General features: G+C 36.8%; 1 protein-coding gene across 1 annotated transcript in view; it reads right to left on the bottom strand.

Annotated features, from left to right (window-relative positions):
- Positions 1-1,433: 1,433 nt before the first annotated feature.
- The window catches only part of LOC135197771 (J domain-containing protein-like), a 59,848-nt gene continuing 38,860 nt past the window's right edge, over positions 1,434-22,421 (bottom strand). Inside the window, exons 2-4 of the mRNA XM_064224864.1 lie at positions 9,813-9,914; positions 5,715-5,831; positions 1,434-3,527 (exon numbers count right to left, since the gene is read on the bottom strand). Coding sequence (XP_064080934.1) covers positions 3,318-3,527; positions 5,715-5,831; positions 9,813-9,914 — 429 coding nt within the window. The 3' untranslated portion in view covers positions 1,434-3,317. The remainder of the gene's footprint in view (positions 3,528-5,714; positions 5,832-9,812; positions 9,915-22,421) is intronic.

The following is a 22,421-nucleotide window of genomic DNA, read 5'->3' as shown; positions in this document are numbered from 1 at the left end:
TATTAGTGAATTTCCTCCACTCGGGGATAGAGAACTTACTCCGTTCCAGTAGGTCCTCCACCATTACCTTGACATAGATGTTTTTATGCAACCTCCGAGGTCGGTATGGTCTTGACCTGCCACCTCAGTGGCCACGAGTTCTATTCTCGGGCATTCCATTGAGGGGTTAGAGATGTGTATTTCTGGTGATAGAAGTTCACTCGACGTGGTTCAGAAGTCACATGAAGCCATTGATCCCGTTGCCGAATAACCACTGGTTCCACGCAATGTCAAAACCATACAAACAAACGAAAACAAACAATCCTTGCAACCCAAACAGGTTAATCCAGACCTGGTTTGTTTAGGCGCAGGCATTACCTTACGCCAGGTTAAGGCAGAAGGAACATCCTTCACACATCAATTGGCAATTGCCTTCGAATCACCCATTTTGTCAGCCTTCCAAGCTGCTTCATGGCTAGACTTACCGCAACAACAGTGGCTCAAATATCTTCCTCCTCAATGAGGAACATCGAAGAAAGTGCGGCTGCCTTTGGGTTATTACAATTTGGTGGCAAGACAATTTTTTATAAGGCTCACGTAACAACTAACGTGTGTGATAACTTACTACTGAAAAGAACAGATGCTGCCCTCTCCAAGTATCAAGATTTGTCAGCACAGATTCCATTCTAGCTTTAAGGAATGGCAATCTCTTAGGCTATGTTTCTCCTCCCCAAGAAACAGCTTGACTGCAGTTGATAGGCATAGAGTAGATAATAAGGTTCGTCTTATACAATATGCAGTCACGAAATAGTGTGGTTCTTCTCATGCTGGCACTTCCAAACCAAGACTGCAATCCTCTTCTTACTCCTCTCCTAAGAGACCTCAAAGTATAGCAGTATCACACAAAAAGAAGACCGCTCAAAAGAGGCCCTTTCAGCCCCATTCTTCTAGACCCAGAAGAGGAGGCAGAGGCAGAGCTAGAGGAGGGAAGATGGTAGAGAGGGTGCCCCTCCCCACTCCTTGCCTTAGTTTGGGGGATGTTTGCCTAACGAGCCATTGGGCAGCTTGGTAGCAGCATGGAGTGGAGACCTGGGCAGTAGATGTTCTGTGGATGGGACCTACAACTGCCCTTCGAGTTTCTGCCTCCCCTCTCAGAGCTCCCCCTTCAACAATCAATGTACGGCCCAGGATTGCCGAAGTTCCTAGCTCTCCAGGAGGAAGTGAAGAAAATTATAAAGGAAGCTGTAGAGGTATTGCAAGACCCTTCTCCAGGTTTCTACAGCTACATCTTTCTGGTTCCCAATGGCAACAGGTGACTGGAGATGGGTAATAGACCCACTGACTATCTTTTTCATCAGGAAGACTGTGTATTTTAATATTGAGCATTCAGGGCATTAAAATTCTCCAAATAATTCAGAATTACATTAGTCATGGGTCAAGAAATACCTGCCATGTGTTTGCCATACTTTTTTTATTCACTAAAAATAAATGCACAAAAAATAACAAATAATCTTTCATAAATTCATAAACTCAGCTTACTCCTAACAATATACGGAACCTGGAGAAAATGTAAATTAGAAATTGCAACACTGAGAAAAATTATTTTGTTATTCTTCTTACAAGCCTGTCATCACTGATGTACCACTTGGCATTTAAGTGAATACCCTAATGAATAACCACATATGCATATTAATAATAAATCTTGCATACAAGAATCTTCAACATCAACTTTTTAGCAGTTTAACCATTACACAAAAACTACATTGCACAATCAATCAAAATCATTATTATTAAAACTTTTAAACTTTAATACTGTACAGTATATTATTAAAACTTTAAACTTTAATACTGTACAGTATAGTCAACATCTGAATTTTGAAAAACTGAGCTAAAGTTTGCGATTCTAAAAGCAGTTCATGTGCCTGTACTTGAATCACATAAACAACCCACCAATGAAGTTTTGATAATTTAGCATACTAATAAAGCAACAGCTGCAATACTCTATACTCATCACATCACATAACCACAAGGTTCAAGTTTCTGGAACTATTTGGCAATTCGATTCCGATAGAAAAATAGTAACATTGGCAATATAACAATTATCGTGTCTTTGTTGCTAAAATCTATCTTCACAGTTGGAAAAACATTTTTGGGCTTAAAACTCTATACACCTTAGTATGCATATACATATTAAACCTTCCTGACAGCTTAGCAAACAATATTTCCTGTTTGCATGCTTTTCCACAAATTCATGCTGTAAAAAATAGGGTAAATGTGTTTACTTGCACAAAGATTATCAATCTAAAGTTGTCTGGTAGACTATTCAGAAATGTATTACAAATCCTAAATTTATTCTAAGTCATATTAAGAAAATCTTTCATGCTAAGGAAAACGATATTTTATCAAACAAACCAAGTATTATCATGCTAAAATATGTTTTGCTTTGCAGACTACCATGTATGGATCAAAATTTGGTTGCATACTCAAAATTTTGTGTAAGTTCTGCCTCAGCCAATGCTCTGTTCCAATTCCATGTTTTACCAGTTTAAAAAAGAAAAAAAACTGTCACCTAAGTGGAGTATTACATGAACAGCTCTTTACAGTACAAAGAAGTGTGAACATTCTAATTATTGTAAACTATTTCAGACTGTTACTATCAGTCCTTAATATTTTGTCCCTGTCTTAACTTTTGGTTATGCCTATAGTACTATGAAGCTCGAAGAGGTGACAATGCTAGCAAAATTGGCAGAGTAAATTTCCAAATACCACAAATACTTGTCACTGTTATTTGATACCATATCAGTCCATTTATGCACTGTGGCAATTGCTACCTTGGCACATACTCTTTGTATGCAGGACTAGAAATGACTTCTAACATCTGAATAATAAACCTAAAACAGTCTAGGCTGTCTTAATTGATCTATGTGGTGGGTTTAGAAGATTTCACACATACTGACTAAAAACAATTAATCCTACTGAATTGGATACATATTTTTCATTTAATACCTGGAAAAAGTTCATGACATGAAACTTGAATGAATTGAAACAGTGGTTTAAAACTAACCGAATCTCATGATGTATAGCCTAGTCATTATTGCATGCATACTGGCCACTGTATTGAGTTAGATTTACCAGAAGGATTCCAGCCTTCACACAGATTATCCAGTCAACTTCATTTTTTGAACAGGTGATACAATATTCCTTGTTTATATCAAACATCTGAGATCAACATAACCAGTACAACAAAGTTATAACATAACAGTAAAGATCTAATCAACAATGAACCATTAACATAGCACAAATTTTATGAATAAATAATTTTGTCACCTGCTACCTATTTAGATTTCATAATTTCTGAATTTCTTCATAACATCAGACGAATCTCGTTCCCAGCCTTCTGAAGGTCGAGATATTTTAAAATCTGCCCGGCCATGCAAGATGCCCTGCTCAGAAGCTCTTCGGTGTCCTGCTGGTTTGCTACCACCACCTTGAGAACTACCAGAATCCAGCATCCGATCTTTGGTGTTTGGTGTTGCCCAGTGAAGATTCTAAAAATAAGAGGACTGTATTTTAGATAGGTTACTGCATACACAAAGCATTTCAGGTTGCAGCATACGAAAAAAAAAATACACAAGTATGATCCAATCTTAATAGTAGGTCAGGTAGTTAAAGTAAGCTGTAGGAAGTGAGCTGACACACAGTAAATAAATATCAATTAGCTACTCAACAATGATGCTTTCTAGCCAATCTCTATTTCCATGACATGGATCACAAACCGTGGCATCAACCAACGGCAGGTAAAATTTCACGGAAGATTTTATATTTAAGTATTTATTTAAAAAAAAAAATGAACGAGTACAACTTCTATTAAAACTACTACATGTACACTGAAAAATTTCTTAGAAAAATTATTTCCCAAGAAATAGAATTTTTACGGCAAGACCTCTTAATTTTATTTAGGAGTGTCATTTACTTTATGATGCTTAGTCAAAAAATGGAGTTACTCTCAAGAGAAAAGTAGATTAGATGGATGGATGTGGTGAGGAGGGCCATTTATGGGTGAGGAGGGACTGGGGGAGGAAGATACCAGAAACAGAAATAGATGGGGGAAGTTGACTCGACCGGCTGACCCTGCTATATAGTGGGACTAATGAGTTAAAGTATATTTTCGTGTATAAAGCGAGGTAAAAAATTATGGCAAATTTTCATGAATTTATCTCATGTCTGTAGTATAAGACAACTGTTGTTACTAAACCATCTGGCAAGCTTTTGCAACAACAATTATCTTATGAAATATTGGTTAGGGAAAGGTGATGTTATTGAAAATGGTGCATACTTAGAAATCCAAAATAAACAAAATAATAAAGCCAATTTTATATCATGTTTTTCCTACACATTGCCTAAAATGGAAACATGGTTTGTTTACATCTCTTTGCCAATCAAAAAATCCGTAACAAATAAACAATTTGATAATGTACGTTACTATCACTCATATGACTGAATTGTTCTAAACAGTTATTTACCACCAAAATGATAATGAATTTTTAAGGAAAAATTAATATTATGTTATCCTAAATGTTACTACCATAATTATACTATCATTAAAATTTCTGAAAGGTTACAGATATATATTTAGATGAAATTATTCCTCAAATAGGCTATTATGAAGATAAGCCAATAATATGTAAGGTAAAAATACTTTAATTACCTTTATTACCAGTTTGTTTTATAATGTGAAACTGTTCATGTATGTTGGTGGTTATTGCACCTAGGCCAAGGCTAGCCTACAACCATGAAAAAGGTTTCACTTTAACAGACACCTTCCCTCCATTTAGTCAGTTAAAGTGATGTTTCACTGCATTAGTGAGTCCCAAGAACTGAGTAATCATCCTGATTTACAGCACCAAGTGTTATTGTGTACTACCAGCATACTTGAATCATTCAATGTAGTTTATGCCATTAAATACCAACCCAGCTACCAACTCAACTGAAGTAACTTCAGTCATCATTCTCAAGCATTAAGAGATTGTGGAACATAGTTTATTTCGTGAAAACACTTGAAACAGTCTAATATATACTATGTATATGTCAAATTGACAGCATCATAAAACTGGTTTGAAACCTATCAATTAACAATCTGCATTTTATTTATAAGCTGGGACTAAAACATCACATTAACTTGAGATATCAAGCCACCTTGTTGGTTTCTAGTGCTATTAAATTCTTTGCAAAATCTGTATAGTAATTTCAATAAAAGACTACTTCTACTATCCTGAGTAAAATAAACACCAAAGAGTGGCAAAATTTCACAGTGGCCCTTTGCATCATGTAGCAGTGGCTATGATGATGAAAAAGTATGGAAAAAAAAATTTAAGGCAGACTGGGTAAAATGAATTGGAATTTAGTAAAAGACTAGATGAGATGGCAGTGACACTGCGATATCTTAAGGATTTTGTTGGTTACAGAATATTTAGTGAGAAACAATCCACATGGGATATTTTGGAAGTTCCCTATGTAGACGTGATTGTTAGATGGAAATCACTTGGACGCCCCAGGAAAAGTGCTACAAGTAGTAAGGATCAGCTGGGATGCTATGAGTACCAACAAGAATTGTTAGACCCAGATTACTTGGATGAGAGTTACGAATTGGAAGGTATACGAGTGAATAAACCAAATAACCAACAACAAATGTGCACTACCGGATAAGGCAGAGATGTACTGTATGATACACTTACCGTAGTCATGTGCTGCTTCATGCCACACCATGTCTCGTAACTAACCAAAATTCCGCTATTCAACCACCTGTCATATTTGGTACGCTTTTCTGGATCAGTCAGCGTATCCTTGGCAACCTGACAATAAAAAGGCATTTGCTAATTTATAAATCTCAAAAATTTACCACATGGGAAAAACCTATTTTGACTTTCAATCCTGTAATTTAACATATAAAAAAATTATAAAAGAAGGGAACTAACATTACAGTATAGTACAGCAAAGAATTCTGGTAATCATCTCGCACATTAAATAAAATTCTGCTAATTTTAAGCCCAGCATTAGATCTAGAACTTTTGATCACCGTTTATAGCTTTTATTCTTATACTATTTTTAAGTATAACTTACTTTACATTTCAAAAAATCTTATTCCTACAATGTAGATATAGTTTAGTAATACAAGCATCTGCCTAAGATTACATAAACTAGACACGCATCAAAGCTATATGGCTGGTATTACCCCAAATATGGCAGTGTATATAAGCTTTTTATAGTTCTTGGACATTATGATGTAACACAGGGAAAATGTTACATAACATATTTTTAGTAACAATGTAAATTACGTGTTACACTGAAGAGTTTATGTATACAAACTTCAAGGACCAGTAGGCCACTGAGGTGCAAGTAATTTGTTCTAAAAAGGCTTTTCAGGAAATAAAATCCCTTAATATAAACATTCAAACTAATTGACATCCATAATGCTCATCCTCGAAGAAAAACTGTGGTTAGCAGAAAGCCAGAAATGGAGGTCCATACATTGCCGAGATATTTGTTCTCATTTCAATCAGTAGAAAATGAGCTTTAAATAATTAATTGAATTCGAATTAGGCTTCTTAAGGGATTGAAATTTACCTACACTCTAATAGTATCAACAACAGATATGCTTGCACATACATACTGTATTTTTATTTATTCATAGATATGCTTGAGAAACCCAACAAACTACGCGAAGGTAATTTTGTTCTGTAAAGACATGAGTCTTGTGCAAACTGTTAGAAATTATACAAATTTTAAAAAATTCAGTTGGCCCAATCAGTTAAGTTTCTGGCGAGTTAAAAGGAAACAAAAAACAAGGCGGCAATTTTAAAAATTTTGGAAATTTTCAACATTTTTTTATCGGAGTACAACGATGGTTATTAAAATGACAAAAAGAAATATGAGTGCCACAATAAAACCAATACAGAGGAATGCATTAGTTTGTAATATAGTTCTGAACTGAACTCAGATTCATCTAAGAGAATTCAAAGTCGGAAACAGGTGGATCCTTGGTGAAACTGGGACAGCACACTGTTACAATATGTAAGAAATAAGACCACGGCAAAAAGGAAGAAATAAATAATTCAGCTCATGAAAAAATGGATAAAATAGGGCAAAATTATGATTAAAAAAAAATGTCCCAGAAAGTAAAGGGGGCGCATCATAAAATACCCATCAGAGATAAGAATTATGAATGAAATGACTAGGAATAAGCGATGATATGCAATATGCAACAAGCAAAGTGTTGCAATGTTTATAACAGATGCATGTATTGTAATGCTTCAAATGTCAGAATTCTGGATAACAGCAGGGCAAATGTTATGGAGAATTCGTTTGTCCAAGCGTGAAAAATGTAAAAGGTTAGAAAACTGTAATTGAGATTAGACAGTATATATACTTTGTCAAGGTCCAAACACAATCGGACAAAGCTACAGAACTACGTGAGTAATGCCAAAATAATCTATTCACGATGGATTCAGATTAAAGTTATTGACGAGAACTATGAAATGAAACTAACAAGTACAGGGTGAGCCAAATGAATTGAAATGAATACAGAGTTTAGGCCAAAGGCCAAACACTGGGATCTATGAAGTCATTCAGCGCTGGAAAGGAAACTGAGTGTGAGTAGGTCTGAAAGGAGTAACAGGAGGAAAACTTCGCAGTTGCCCTATATGAAATATTTGTTAAAAGAGGGTGGATAGCGAGATGGAAGCATGATAATATGAATGGAGGTACAGTATCCTATCCAATCATCCAAGTCATTGAAATTATTCTGCTTTATAACATATTAAGTTCACTGAACCTTTTCTGGTAGTTGAAAGCGTGGTTATTCAATGGACAAACGACAGCACGTTAGTCAGAGCAATAAAGTAAAGTTTGTAATCAATGAAAAGTATCGCGCAGGGGACCATTAGAGCCATCCGTACTTCATCTTTAAAAAGCAATAACCGCAACTTGAAGAACATCGGTTGCAACGCCCACAAACAACCCTAGACTATACTACTACTTCCTCCTCCTCCTCCTCCTCTTCTTCTTATTATTCCTCTCTGGGATTTGCTAAACGCACCATTCTCTGCTTCGACATCTTTCATATTTCCTCATTCTATTCATTATATCGATTCTACGTTGATTACTGTTCGACAATGCCGCCCAGTTAAAGACAGGGAAAAAGAAAAAAAAAAAAGAATAAAAAAACACACACAATACAAATAAACCAACCAGACATTTACTGCATTTATTTTCCAGTTTAAATACCAAGATTTTTTAGGATTAATTAAGGATATACTCTTTAGAATGGGATACATGATGGTAAATAAGGGTACATCGTATTTAATTTCACGTCGGAAAACAAATGTTACAAAAGATGTGCCGTTGCAAAGAATGTCCGTTACCCAATTATCATTATTCAGAAAATAGTGCTATTCAGTCTTGCAAGTTTCTGTTCAGTAGAGCATTTTAGTCCAATGAAAACTTCGATTCTCAATAAACAAGTTCCCGTTCAATAAACCTTTTATAGTAAGTTTATTGTTCAATAACAACAAAGATCCTGTTTTATCAAAATCGAGACAAAGGTCTATTCGTCCTACTTCACAATACCAAACCTACATTTCTGCCATTCCCGAATGATCAGATTTTTAAAATAAGATTTTGAATATGCAACTCGTGGGTGTCGCCATTTTTGAAAACACAAGTTCAATGCAAGTAAAACCTTGAGGAAAAACAGTCTAAAGTCTTTTTATCAATTGTTTGGTTTAACCAAAAAAATCCAAAATAAATGCGATCAAAATTGAATACACTCTGACAGCCCAGAACAATGGAGAGAGAGAGAGAGAGAGAGAGAGAGAGAGAGAGAGAGAGAGAGAGAGAGAGAGAGAGAGAGAATGTAATCAACACATTCTTTTTTAAAATATCGACTGGGGTGATTGACCTTTTGTTGTCATAAGGTTCCTTCAAATGTAGCAGGCTGAGGAGGTGAATGCATATATGACAACATTCGTCCATATTTGAATATTAAAAACTAACATTTCATCTGTGTATTAAAAATATACAACTTCACACTAAAGCACTGATGCTTTCCACAAAATTGCCTATTCAATTCTGAATCTTCTGGAATGTATAGCTTACAGTGGGCCATCTAGGGCAATCTGTCGAAGCAACAGGTCCTTTGGAAATTTAAAGACGTGCGAAATATTGTAGCTATATTCACATTTCATTTTTCCCCTCTTGACGGGGAAGTTTTGGAATTTCTTTATAAAATTTCCAAACCTTTTCATTTTCCCCTCTTGACGGGGAAGTTTTGGAATTTCTTTATAAAATTTCCAAACCTTTTCGTAAACCATCCGAGTCATCTTGTATATAACAGAGACAAGAGTCCACGTAGGCTAAAATATACCGTAAAGAAGTCCATTGCAAATAAGAGTATCTGAATAACTCTCAATGTCCCCTGTATTATATATTTGCCTTCTAATATCATTCTCAGTAATGCAAGCAATCAAATCACTTAAATTTATGGGTTTTATTAGTTACTGCAAAAACTTTCGATATCAAATTTTGACCAAACCATAAGACTCTTAGTTCACAGATTTTTCTGACCTCTCCTGTAAATTCTTGTATAAAATAAAGTCTGGTTCGTATACGCCATCAAAAACCTTGTGGAACCTCGAAAAAAATAATAATGCACTTATTCTGGTTATCTCAATTACGCCTTCATGGCATTGTGACTTAGCCATAAACACAACGGAGATACAAACTACGGATACATTAGTACTATAAAAACGGAACACCCGTAGAGTGCTGCCACCTACCTGCAGTTTTTGGAACTGAGCTTCCGCATCAGGGTCGTCGGGATTTTTGTCAGGATGCAACTGAAGGGCGCGAACCTTGTACTCAGCCTGGATTTGTTCCACCTGAAGAGAGAACACATGAAAATGATATAGTAGTTGATTGGAATTACCCAAAAGAAAATCAGGAGGTAACGGTTAAAGCGTTACTATTTTCAGTTGTGTAGTACGATTTATACTTTGTGGGCTATATTACGGCAGAGAAATTTTTCATTAAACGACAACCAGGATAGGCTGTAATCAATACGAAAAATTTGCTAAACGGAATATATTACACACAAACATACACTTACCCACTACCCAATTTTTTATGTAACTTTTGAGTATAATTTTCCCAAGATTATTGTGAAATACTTTGGGCATACAAAGAAAACGTGACGCAGTGCTTACTTGAACCTAGACCTATTACAGCAGCGCTAGGACTCTCCGCCCTTAGATTAAACCTCTGGGTCTCCACAAGTCTTTTTTTTTTTCTTTCTTTTTTTTCTTTTTCTTAAGGATGAAGTTGCTACCCTCACACACTCTCCCAACTAGGCAGCAACTCACCAGAGTTAACCAGCCTCCGGGTGCTCAATTCACGAAAGATATCTTCCTGGAGACGTGCCCAAGTCAAGTTTCCTCCCGAGATTTGAATCCTGGTCTCTGGAGCTATTTTGAATGTAAATAGACTTATTTTGTTACATAAAAGCCGTATATGCGTGTGTATGTATACATACTGTATACACACACACACACACACACACACACACACATATATATATATATATATATATATATATATATATATATATATATATATATATATATGCACATTTTCTTAACCACTGAACAAATGAAATTTAAATTAGCTGAGAATGACTTGGAGTTTCTCTCTCTCTCTCTCTCTCTCTCGCTTGTTCTTGTGATATTTATTCATAAATTCTCGGCATAAATTTTCTCCTCCAGGTGTTCCAGATTGTCTACACGGAGACCCAACTTTGGGGCAGGAAAGGTCTACAACTGAGGCGTGCTGTCTAAACTTACTTATTCAAGGAACAAAAATGGTTTCATTGTAGCTTCCCGTGTGTGCTGTGGCCAGATAGAGAGAGAGAGAGAGAGAGAGAGAGGAGAGAGAGAGAGAGAGAGAGTTCAACATTGGATGCTGGATGCAATTGGCTTCATATATAATTAGGAAATGACGAAAAATGAGAGAGAGAGAGAGAGAGAGAGAGAGAGAGAGAGAGAGAGAGAGAGAGGAGGAAATAAATATGGATGAGTAAGGGGAGGGGGACTGACGGGGGTGGGGGTGATGGAGGGTGGGAGGGGAGCTTTATGAGGTATTCGAAGATGAAGACAAAGTCGTGTGGTTTCAGATAAGAAGAAATGTCTTCCAGAATGAGAGAGAAAATTACAATAAAACCCAATGAAAAAAATAAAGCAAAAGAAAAAAAAAATAAGAACAATAAAATATAAAAGCTGAAAATATTGCATATACGTATATACGAGCGAAACCAAACAAAGACATGAAACGAATATATCCCAACACCTGCCAAATTGCATACGAAGCCTAGAACAAACAAGGCTACTGGATCGAAAAAAAAAAAAAAGTCGCCGACTAAGGAAAAAAAAAAGTCGCGGTATCCGTTGCATGTAATCACTTTAAGCCGCTGCGAATCCAAGCGACGCGGTGGTACGACCTCTCGGGTAGATCAAAGAGCTCTCCCGCTGACCTTTGAACTTCCGTTTGGTCTTGACCTTTGACGGAGCGAATTTTCCTTGGGAGTCGGCACCAGAGCGATGCTGTTTGGTGACGGTTTTGGGAAAAGTAATTTTTTTTATTTATTCATTCCCTTTGTGATTCCAACCATAGATGTCTCGGGTAAACAGGGTTAGGGTTATGCGCAGATGTTTTCTCTCCTCTCTTGAGAGAGAGAGAGAGAGAGAGCCGAGCCTCTGAGCAGAGCACGTCCACGAATTTTAATAAAATAAAATAAGTAAGAATCCTAAGCTGGCCTCGATGTATTTGCAAGCGCCCGGCCAGAAAGAAGGGATATAATTACATCGTCATCTCTCGAGTCAACACGTTTGACATACCATTATGCCGAATAATGCCTATGAAGTAAATAACAACAAACAATACCTAAGAATTTTTTTTCCCCGCCGTCACATTAAAAATCTCCCACAAAGCCGCATGCGTCCAACGACTATACATCGGCGGTGTGGCTTTGACAAAGTATCGGGGACCCATGAAAGCATCGATTATTATATCTATCGACGAAAACGAAAACAATGCCCTCAAATCAATGACGTTCTCTGTTATGGGAGACAATACCCGGGAAAGGTAAAAGCCCTCGTCAAACGAGACATGATCTCAGGTTGTGTTCCGTCACTCGAGTTTAAAGTTGACCTGATGAGGGGGCGGCGAACTTAATGCAAAGGTTAAGGGGGTGCGCAACGCTTGCGCGCGAGAATGAGTACCCGAGGTGAGGTTCTCTTTGGGACGCGAGCGATGCGAAGGAAGGAAATAAAGAAAAAAAGATGGTGCCAGAGGTGGTGGAGGTGGTTTGGTCGACCTCGAGACTCTGGTGTTTACAAAATTACATGAAAAGGAATATTGGACAGGAAGTAAACACAATATATATATATATATATATATATATATATTATATATATATATATATATATATTATATATATATACGTAAATAAATTCTTCTGTTAAAACAGGATACGTCTACAAGCATAAAGGTCCATTAAAACTCTCAGGTTTAAAGTTATGGACTGTATTTCGGTGGACTGACTCCCACCATGCAAGTGTTGTAATGGGCCTTTCATATATATATATATATATATATATATATATATATATATATATATATATATGTGTGTGTGTGTGTGTGTGTGTTGTGTGTGTGTGTGTGTGAAATCTGATTGTCCATAAAAACAAAAACCAACAGAAATTCACATATTTGTTTGAGGTTTCTTTACCTCTGGGGCACAAGTCAAATTGGGACAGAAGGCACAGGTGACTTCAATATTAATATAAAATATGCGGGAGCGAAACAGCTTCTTCGGAAAGATAAGATATGGTAGACAGCAACTAACTTTCTCGTCCCATGATAGAGAGGCTCTCAAGACTTGCAACATCTCCTTGGGTCATCATTAGTTTACACACGGGATGAATATAATGTTTGAGAAATATTCAAAATCCAAATCGTCCGCGTATAGTCTCGAATCTGGTGACCCTGTGATATATATTCCTATTCCCAGTCTGACTAATGATGGCGGATTCCAGAATCTTTCTTGCGTAAGCAGAAATACAACTAAAAACAGCTTGTCCTCACTCCAGTTTACATTATGACCGGCGTCCCGCATTTGTACCCGAGGTTATAATATGTTTTCATATTACTTGTTTGCCGTTTTGATTAGAATTTATTTACATGTAATACTTTATATATATATATATATATATATATATATTATATATATATATATATATATATGTGTGTGTGTGTGTGTGTGTGTGTGTGTGTGTGTGTGTGTGTGTGTGTAATGGTGAGGCAACAGAAAAGTATAGCCTTTCTGTTCCTTGAAAAGTCTTTAAAATGAGATTATTCACATTTACCAAAAACCCAGAACTCTTAAAAAAATATTAAGAAAAATTAAATTCAACGTTACCGCGTGTTCAAGGGAGAACAAGTCGCCATACCATTACAACGAACAAGTCATAAAATGGGGTATTTTCAGTTTTACGTAACGCAAGGTTGGTAGTAAATACTCATTATTCACTACTATTTACTACTATACTCACTCGAGGAGAACTTCCTCCTAACAAAACTGTCTCCCTCACACCAGACTCCTAATATCTGCCGCAGTCACTGACTTTTGGGAAGGTCAGCTTGTCACACTCCCTGAATAAGTGTAACTCGTGCATTGTTGAGAGTGTTGCGCAAACCTCTCGGGTGTCGATCGATATTCAAATCATGAAAGCCGAGGCTCCTGAAACCTTAAATTATGATGAGACGGGACTCGGCTTTCAATTGATCAATTCACCATGGTTGTGTCGTGCGCTGTAATATACATACATTATACTTATCTCGTTTACAAATCTTGAATTCGTTTATTCGCCTTGAAGATGCCATGTACGTTTACACAATAAAAATACAATAAAAACAATAATATAGAAGACATTCATTAACAAAGGTTTTATTGAAAATAATGGCTATTTCCGTCGCGTTTATTTTGTATAGAAGTTTCACCATTCTTCTTATTTACTGACAACTCTTCTGTACTCAAATTGGCTATTAAAACGCCAAATGGGAGATTCATGTGAAAAAAACGTGGTATTTGTCAAACTGATTATATTATACATCATTCATTTTGTATAATATATTCATTTGGTCGAATTGAATATATCATACAAAATTCATTTTGTAAAATATATTCAATTTGGCAATTACCACCTTTTTGACATGAATCCCATTTGGAGTTTTAATAGCCAATTTGAGTACAGAAGAAAAGTCAGTAATAAGAAGAATAGAGAAACTTCTACACAAAATGAAAGCGCCAGAAATAACCATTATTTTTAATAAAAATAAATAAATAAACAATAATAATAATAATAATAATAATAATAATAATAATAATAATAATAATAATAATAGTAATAATAATAATAACAATAGACCTTATTTCAGATCGTGGTTATAAACAACTACAAAATGCTGGTACAACAGACAACGCAAGATGCAGTAACAAGGATAAACATGGTCACAGCAATAATAATAATAATAATAATATTTTGTTAAAAATAACTGCTGCTTCAGCACTATTAATCTTATAAAGAGTCTTCTCTATCTTTCTGATGACGGCTTTCTCGTTGTTGCTTAGACTGGCGAGCACGCACCAGAGGGCCATATTCCACCTCCTTTACCGCGAATCTTAGAGCAGAAATTAGACAGCCTCTTTATGGGACAGGCAGTCTCAATTACTATATGTAAAATAATTCCACATCAGTGTGCAAATTCAGTGTGATTATATTTTACCTCCCATACTGACATTTAAATTGTCACCGAGGAGAGATTGAGAGTCACTAAAGAGGAATAAAATGACAAGAGATTGTAAAAAATAATCAAGAAAGATAAAAAAAAACAAGAGTATACAACAGTTAAACCCCTAGGTCAAATGTAATGGGTGTGTGTGTGTGTGTGTGGAGAGAGAGAGAGAGAGAGAGAGAGAGAGAGAGAGAGAGAGAGAAGTTCGGGGTACAAGGCCTACTTAATCATCAGGGATAGTTGCAGACTAACTTTTTCTCTGTTCGCAAACCGGTGAAAACATTAGCCTTTTTTTTTAAGCTTTCATGTTTTCCTTAGCAAAGTGTCTAGCAAGAGCCCGTGCTGGCATAGAATCAGCTTAATAAAAAATAATAACAACAATAACAAAATTTCGTTATACTACCCACAGACGATGTCTATCACACAGTGCGAAGCAGTTTTATCAGTTTTGAATTATTAAATGAATTTCTGAAATCCAGTAGATGATTTAGTGAGAAATATTTTCCTTCTGAGAAGTGTGTGTGTGTGTGTGTGTGTGTGTGTGTGTGTGTGTGTGTGTGTGTGTGTGTGTGTGTGTAATATTAATTTTTTTTTACTCTCAGAGTTTCAGCTTCCTTTCCCTTAACAAATCATCCAAGACCAAAAATTCTGAACATATCGAGGTCGTTTTACGACTCGATTACGAATTTAGGGAACTGGAAAGATAGTGGGTCAAGTGATCTTAAAGCTGCGCCCGGGTTGTTGGTAAACAAAAAAGAAAGCAAAAAAAAAAAAAAAAATTATAATTAGGACTCATTTGGAGACTCCAACCCTCTGGCAGGTATGATCAATACCCGATTCCCATCGGGTCCTCAATATTTTCCAGCAGCTATTTCGGTAATGTGCTCGGCGTTTCGTGTAGTCACTGATGGTATCGCTGCTCTCTCATTACCATAACTCCAGTATGAGTGAAGTTATACTGTTATTGCTTTGGTTATGACGCGGTGGATGCTGTGATGGCTGTGATGGCTGTACCGTAATGGCTCAAATTGCTATCAGATCTTCACACTAGGTGAAACATGATGCGTCTATGAAGGACGGGAAAAAGTCACCAAGGGATTATCACTTCACAAAGGCGAAATGAATGCAGAAGTCGTATTAAACAAAATATCTACAACGTTAGCCCTTTTGTCCAAGAAACTGTATTATATTATAATCATTTCCAAAACTCTGGGCTTCAATATCTTACTCAATTTCAGTGACAGCTTCGGAATTGGAAACGCAAGAAACGCACAGGAAATAAACATTCCCGGGAGACAGAAGACCAAAGATATAAGCCTTGAAGTAAAAGGGAAAAAATCAAGAGGTCTGCAAAATTGAATCCACCAGGCATACCTACAATCACCCTTGCACAGTACATTGCAAGAACTACCCAATACAGATTAAAACTATTGGCCCTGAACTAGTATCAGCTCTTATAACATGGCCACCTCTACAATTCCTACACAGAACTCCTTGGCTAAGCTTGGTTCAGTCTGCTTTGGCTGGCAGAGTGCATGGCTTAGCATGACTCAAGTCAGTGATGTGAGCAGGAATCAGAGCCTAATTTGGATGTTGGAAGGAGTTCTACAGAAGAATTGTGGCGGTAAAATGTTAAACGTTCTGTGGCTCATTCCATAAGGCTATAGGGATATGTCATGACGCTGGGAGTGAGCGCTTGAGTCAGCTCTTAGCAAGTACTTTCTGGAGAGGTTAACAGTATCAGTGGTCTGTGCCCGGCCCACGGCGCTGGAGCATCTATTTGGCAAGAATCACTTCTACCTTTTCTTTGGCAAGAGGTTTCTGGAGAGATGAATTAACTAAATGGATAGACCTCCGAAAATGAATCTTCAAATTTAAAGACATTTTCCCCATTGGCACATACGACCCCCTGTGAACAAGATTGCAACTTACGACTGCCCTTGGGAGGCCGGTGGAAGTGGCAATCATTCACACAACTGTCCCTAAAGACGGCTAACATCGTGAGTGAGTAAAAATATTTGGAATGGAATGCAATATAGAGTTTAGGCCAAAGGCCAAGCGCTGGGACCTATGAGGTCATTCAGTTGCACGATGAAATAACTGTAAAAAGAGGGTGGATAGCAATATGGGAGAAAGATAATACGAATGGAGGTTCAGTAAAAGGAATGAAGGGGGTTGCAGCTATAGGGGGCCGAAGGGACCTTACAAGAAACTTTAGTAATGCCTACAGTGCACCCCGTGAAGGGGCACTGACGGCACTACCTTCATACGAAAAAAAAAGTATTTGGAACAATCAAGTAATGCGTTTTCAATTCGTTACAATATCGCCGCCATTATATTAATCAGTCCTCGATATTATCGTCTTCCCCTACTCATAACTTTAATTGTTTTTTTTAATCGCTTTGTTAATTTACGGAATAAATAATGAAACCTAACGACCTCGGGATGCTAATTATAACCGGTCTCTAATTTACAGATTTTTGCCCATAAGGAACAACTCCCTTCATCCCTCACTCTATTGTTATGGCATATTTTTATTCATTTTTTATTATTTTTTTTTTTGCCTTCACGACACCTGAGCTGAAATAGTCTAATATTACCATTATTACCATTATCATTTCCTATTATTAATAAGCCCGTATGAAAATGCATTACGTACTAAAAGGAATATATTTTGGACTCTCGCTTGACCAGCAAGACGATTCGGAACACGTAAGGCCCATTTCGTTGAATACCACGTTGGCATAAGCAGTGAATTTCGTACCTGGTAGTTAGCCGACTCTTGTGGGTTGCAACCTTGGTGGAGATGATCTGGAGAGTCGAAGTTAGTCTCCAGAGCCACCCTCTTTAAGAGGATTATTATTATTATTATTATTATTATTATTATTATTATTATTATTATTATTACTATTATTATTATTATTATTATGTGAGAAGGTAATACATTCTGTAAGATGCTCCCTGTCAAGGTAAAATTATTATTATTATTATTATTATTATTATTATTATTATTATTATTACATGAAAGGTCAACACCTTCTATAAATACCTCCACTCAAGATGAACTTATTACCATTAATATTATCTTTTAATATACAGAAGGCTAATACCTTGTGTTAACACTTCCTGCCAAGGCCAAATTATTATCACTACCATTATCATTTCTTGGAGAAAGGCACTTTTTCAAACATTTTCTGTTAAAGAGAATGGCTGCGTCTAGCGAATTCATTTTATGTTATTTTATTTTTAAAAAATCAGGAATTCTGGTGGTTGGTATATCAATCCGTGAATCATACAGGATTCATCGACTGGCATACTGTATACGGGTATACAGGAAGGTATTCAGCCTTCCTGCATATACCAGTATACAGTATGTATATAACAGTCGACGAACACGGGCTCTGATATGCCAGCCACCAGAAATAATAAAAAATTAGAAATAATAAAAAATAAGACATTCCCACATCCTGTCAATTCATTTCCAATATGAATATTGGCCAGTTTTTAAATAAAGTTACTATTATTATTATTACGAAAAGCCGATAACTTCTGTAAACACTTCCCATCAAGGTTAAACGCTTCTTCTTCTTCTTCTTCTTCTTCTTCTTCTTATTTTCATTAATTTCAATACGCTACCAGGCCCGTTCCATGGCTCCCCAGGCGCAACTAAAAACAGCATGCCTTATATGAATAATGACCGAACTTTGTCCGGCTTTGTTTCTTCCCCGTTTCTCTCATTAATCGTTGCTGGATTGGGAGTAAACAAATGGCCCGCAGATCAATATTTCTTTCTCTCTCTCTCTCTCTCTCTCTCTCTCTCTCTCTGGATTGTGAATGTTCGTCAACTTTATGTCAATAATAATAATAATAATAATAATAATAATAATAACTAATAATAATAATAATAATAATAGTGTACTTAGGAAGCAGACCCTCTCTCAAGTATACCTTATTAAAAGTAATGGCTACTTCAGCAGCGTTACACTTGTAGAGATTCTTCTCTATTTTACGACGGCTTTTTCCGTGCTACTTAAACAGGCTAGTAGAGCGCCTATAGAGGTCATGATCAAATACAGTGTCAAAATAGGTGTATATATTTGAATTTTACAGATAAACTATGATACCATAGTCATCAAAGTCATTAACGATTCTCTCTCTCTCTCTCTCTCTCTCTCTCTCTCTCTCTCTCTCTCTTAAAGCGAGCTTTCGTCTGGAGCTGCCAGACCAGACATCCTCGGGCTGGGAAGCTGAGGGTGGACTGATCTTGGTGTGGTGTCCGTCCTCCTTACATATACACCTATTTTGACTCTATATTTGATCATGACCTCTATAGGCGCTCTACTAGCCTGTTTAAGTAGCATGGAAAAAGCCGCTATTCGTAAAGTAGAGAAGAATCTCTACAAGTGTAACACTGCTGAAGTGGCCATTACTTTTAATAAAATAATAATAATAATAATAATAATAATAATAATAATAATAATAATAATAATAATAATAATAATAAAAGAAAACAGAGTAAAATACAATAAAAATATACTAAATACAAACAAAACAACAGCAAATAAAAAAAAATAAAAAAATAGCGCCGCAATGCGCAACACTTGCAAACAACATTTCACGACGTAAATAGAATTTCTATTAACAAAATTAAGGGACAGATCTCGAAAACATATTGCAACCATACAGTCAGTCGGCCACTTGTGCCTCGTTATCTGTAATGGACGCCCCCCTCCCCAAAACACCACAGGCATTTGAAATATGCATCACGCTGATGCAAGGGATTGGAACAAAACGGGTTCACTTATTAGCTGCCATCCGCCTCAATTCTTCGATTATATTTCGTTACTGCTTCTATACTCTCTCTCTCTCTCTCTCTCTCTCTCTCTCTCTCTCTCTCTCTCTCTCGTTTAAGTCGTCGGAAAATGTATTTCAATCATTTTTTTCTCTCTCTTTCTGTGGGTCTTCTGCCATCCACACCTGGATGGCATCCACACCTAGATGGCATCGACACCTGGATGCCATCTGCCATCCACACCAGGGAGTTGAAAATAATAATAATAATAATAATAATAATAATAATCATAATCATAATAATAATAATAATAATAATTAATAATAATAATAATAATAATGGTCAAGTATTTGTGAGTGTATACCTCCTACGATGGACAAACACTATCTTTAAATAAAATGCTATCCTCAAGTCTATGGAGCAATATGATTAATATAAAAAAATGAATAAAAAACACTCGGGAAAACTGCCCTAAAAATATATCCTGGATGTCATTCTATTTCACACTCTAATCCCTCCTATTAAACTCTTGGGTCATCTCTCTCCCGCCAACCCCCCTCCCCCCAAAATTGAATCCATCAAAAAAAAAGTTACAAAAACTCAAAGGTTTACATCCGTAACTCATAACTGGTTTTAGCATCCTTTTCACGACCTACAAGTCTCTAAGTGCCCTGATCCTATCTAAGAATGGTGCTAGAGCCCCTTGAAACTGGCCATTCCTACTTTTCTTGAGGGTATGGAGTGCGTATGACGAAAGTCCTAAGCCTTACCCAGAAAGTGCTACATGAGAAAAGCAATTCTTGCATATTTTTCAACACAGTAGATAAAAGTCAAAATGTGCCAGTCCTGGCAAGTAAGGGACCTAAGACAATAATTCAGTCACAGTTGATTTCCACTTTTGTTAAACTTTTGTTCTGGCGCCAACATTCGCGGCGCCAATCTTGGTCATGACAGAGACGTCAGTCATGATAATGTGCACTTATCCTTCGCTGATGGCCGAGATCTAGGCTGTCCGTTAGTATGTGAACTGTCTGTCATCCCATATCACTGGATCAACGGCACCCATTTATTCATGGTAGCCTGCTCCAGTGGAGAAACATGGAAAAACTTTCAACAAGTGCACTGGCAATGCCGTTATGAATTTCATTTATGGAACCTTCTTTTGCAGACACGAAATGATCCGTGAATGTCAAAGGACTTCCCTGCAATGTAATAAGAGGGAGAGGTTTGATTTCTTAAAGGCAAGCACTTGATTTCTCCCTCTATGAGAGAGACCGAGAGCTTTGAAAGACGGCGTGTATTCTGGCTCAGTTTACTATATATCGTCTGTTTGTTTTGATTGAATTGGGTAGATTTATTGCTTCTATCACCTTATGTCGATTGATTTCAACTACTAATTACTTATTTATATGTTTTCACTCCTACCTCACTTTGTTTCAAGATATCCAAACGAGTTATAATTTAAATTAATGCTCAATGCACATGGAACAAACTATCACGTATGCAGAAAGAAACCAAATTTCCTTCAGACCTCACCCCGTCTGGCGGGGTCACAAATTCGCAGCAGTACGAGGATATCGATTCTAAGGCGAACTGCGACCATATAAGACTGCTCGGTGAACCACTTCCACGTATGCCAATCTCCTGTCCACTGCCAGGACAAGGGGTAGAGTTCAACTGATTTCTTGGCAGGCTCTTAACCAAGAAACTGATATCATTTCATGACTAATGCCTTCATAGGCTTGGGTCGTCTGTTCAGTGTCGTATTATGATAAATTCTATTAATCCTAAGGTAGACTGCCAACCAAGAAACACTGTCTGGTTGGAACGCCTGCCACGAAATACCATCTTCTGGCCAAGTTCTTGGGGAAAACATTTTATATTGATCAGTTCTAGGACATGAAGATTCCAGTTCTAGGACATGAAGAGTCCAATTCCAAGACATGAAGAGTCCAGTTCTAGGACACGAAGATTCCAGTTCTAGGACATGAAGGTTCCAGCTCTAAGACATGAAGAGTCCAGTTCTAGGACATGAGTCCAGTTCTAAGACATGAAGGTTCCAGTTCCGGGACATGAAGATTCCAGTTCTGGGACATGAAGATTCCAGTTTTAGGACATGGAAATAATGATTTCAGGACAGAATACGAACCCAAAAGTGAAATTAAGAATGACTTGTATACTGTCCAGGACAGGAAAACACAGTGAACTGATGCTAGGAGAGGCCGTCAGGTCGGAAAGACTATCACTGTGAAAGAGCCCTTTCTCTAATTCCTGGACAAACGAATAATAATCATGTCACACCAAGAATAGCTGACAGTTTTGAACCCTGTCCTTTCATCCTAATCGTCTGTCCATCACCCAGAAAGAACATAAACAATAACTGACGCCAAAAAATTGCAAAGGTAAAATCGTGTCAATTACTCACTGACTTGAACTTCCCCTGGTAAAGGCACTGAAACTTGCAGCCAACCGGGAGCTCTGGTGCGACGAATATAATATCAACTGAATCTTGCGTCTCTCTTTAACAGAGTATTGAGTCTCTGTGTGTGTCTCACACGCGATCTCTAGGCAATTACAATTCGTATGATATTAAATGCAATAACGTGCACCAGTTAATTAAGGGGCGTCGCTCCTTCGACATTATGAAGATTTCATATAGCAAATGTTTACCGAGATGTCAACACTAAACAACAATAAAAATATATTAAAATAAAAATAAAAATACAGTACTAAACACTACGAATCTGCA

Source organism: Macrobrachium nipponense, chromosome 21, assembly GCF_015104395.2.
Source record: "Macrobrachium nipponense isolate FS-2020 chromosome 21, ASM1510439v2, whole genome shotgun sequence".
Lineage (NCBI taxonomy): Eukaryota > Metazoa > Arthropoda > Malacostraca > Decapoda > Palaemonidae > Macrobrachium > Macrobrachium nipponense.
The sequence above is the reverse complement of the archived record's forward strand: the minus strand, read 5'-3'. Positions and strand labels throughout refer to the sequence as shown.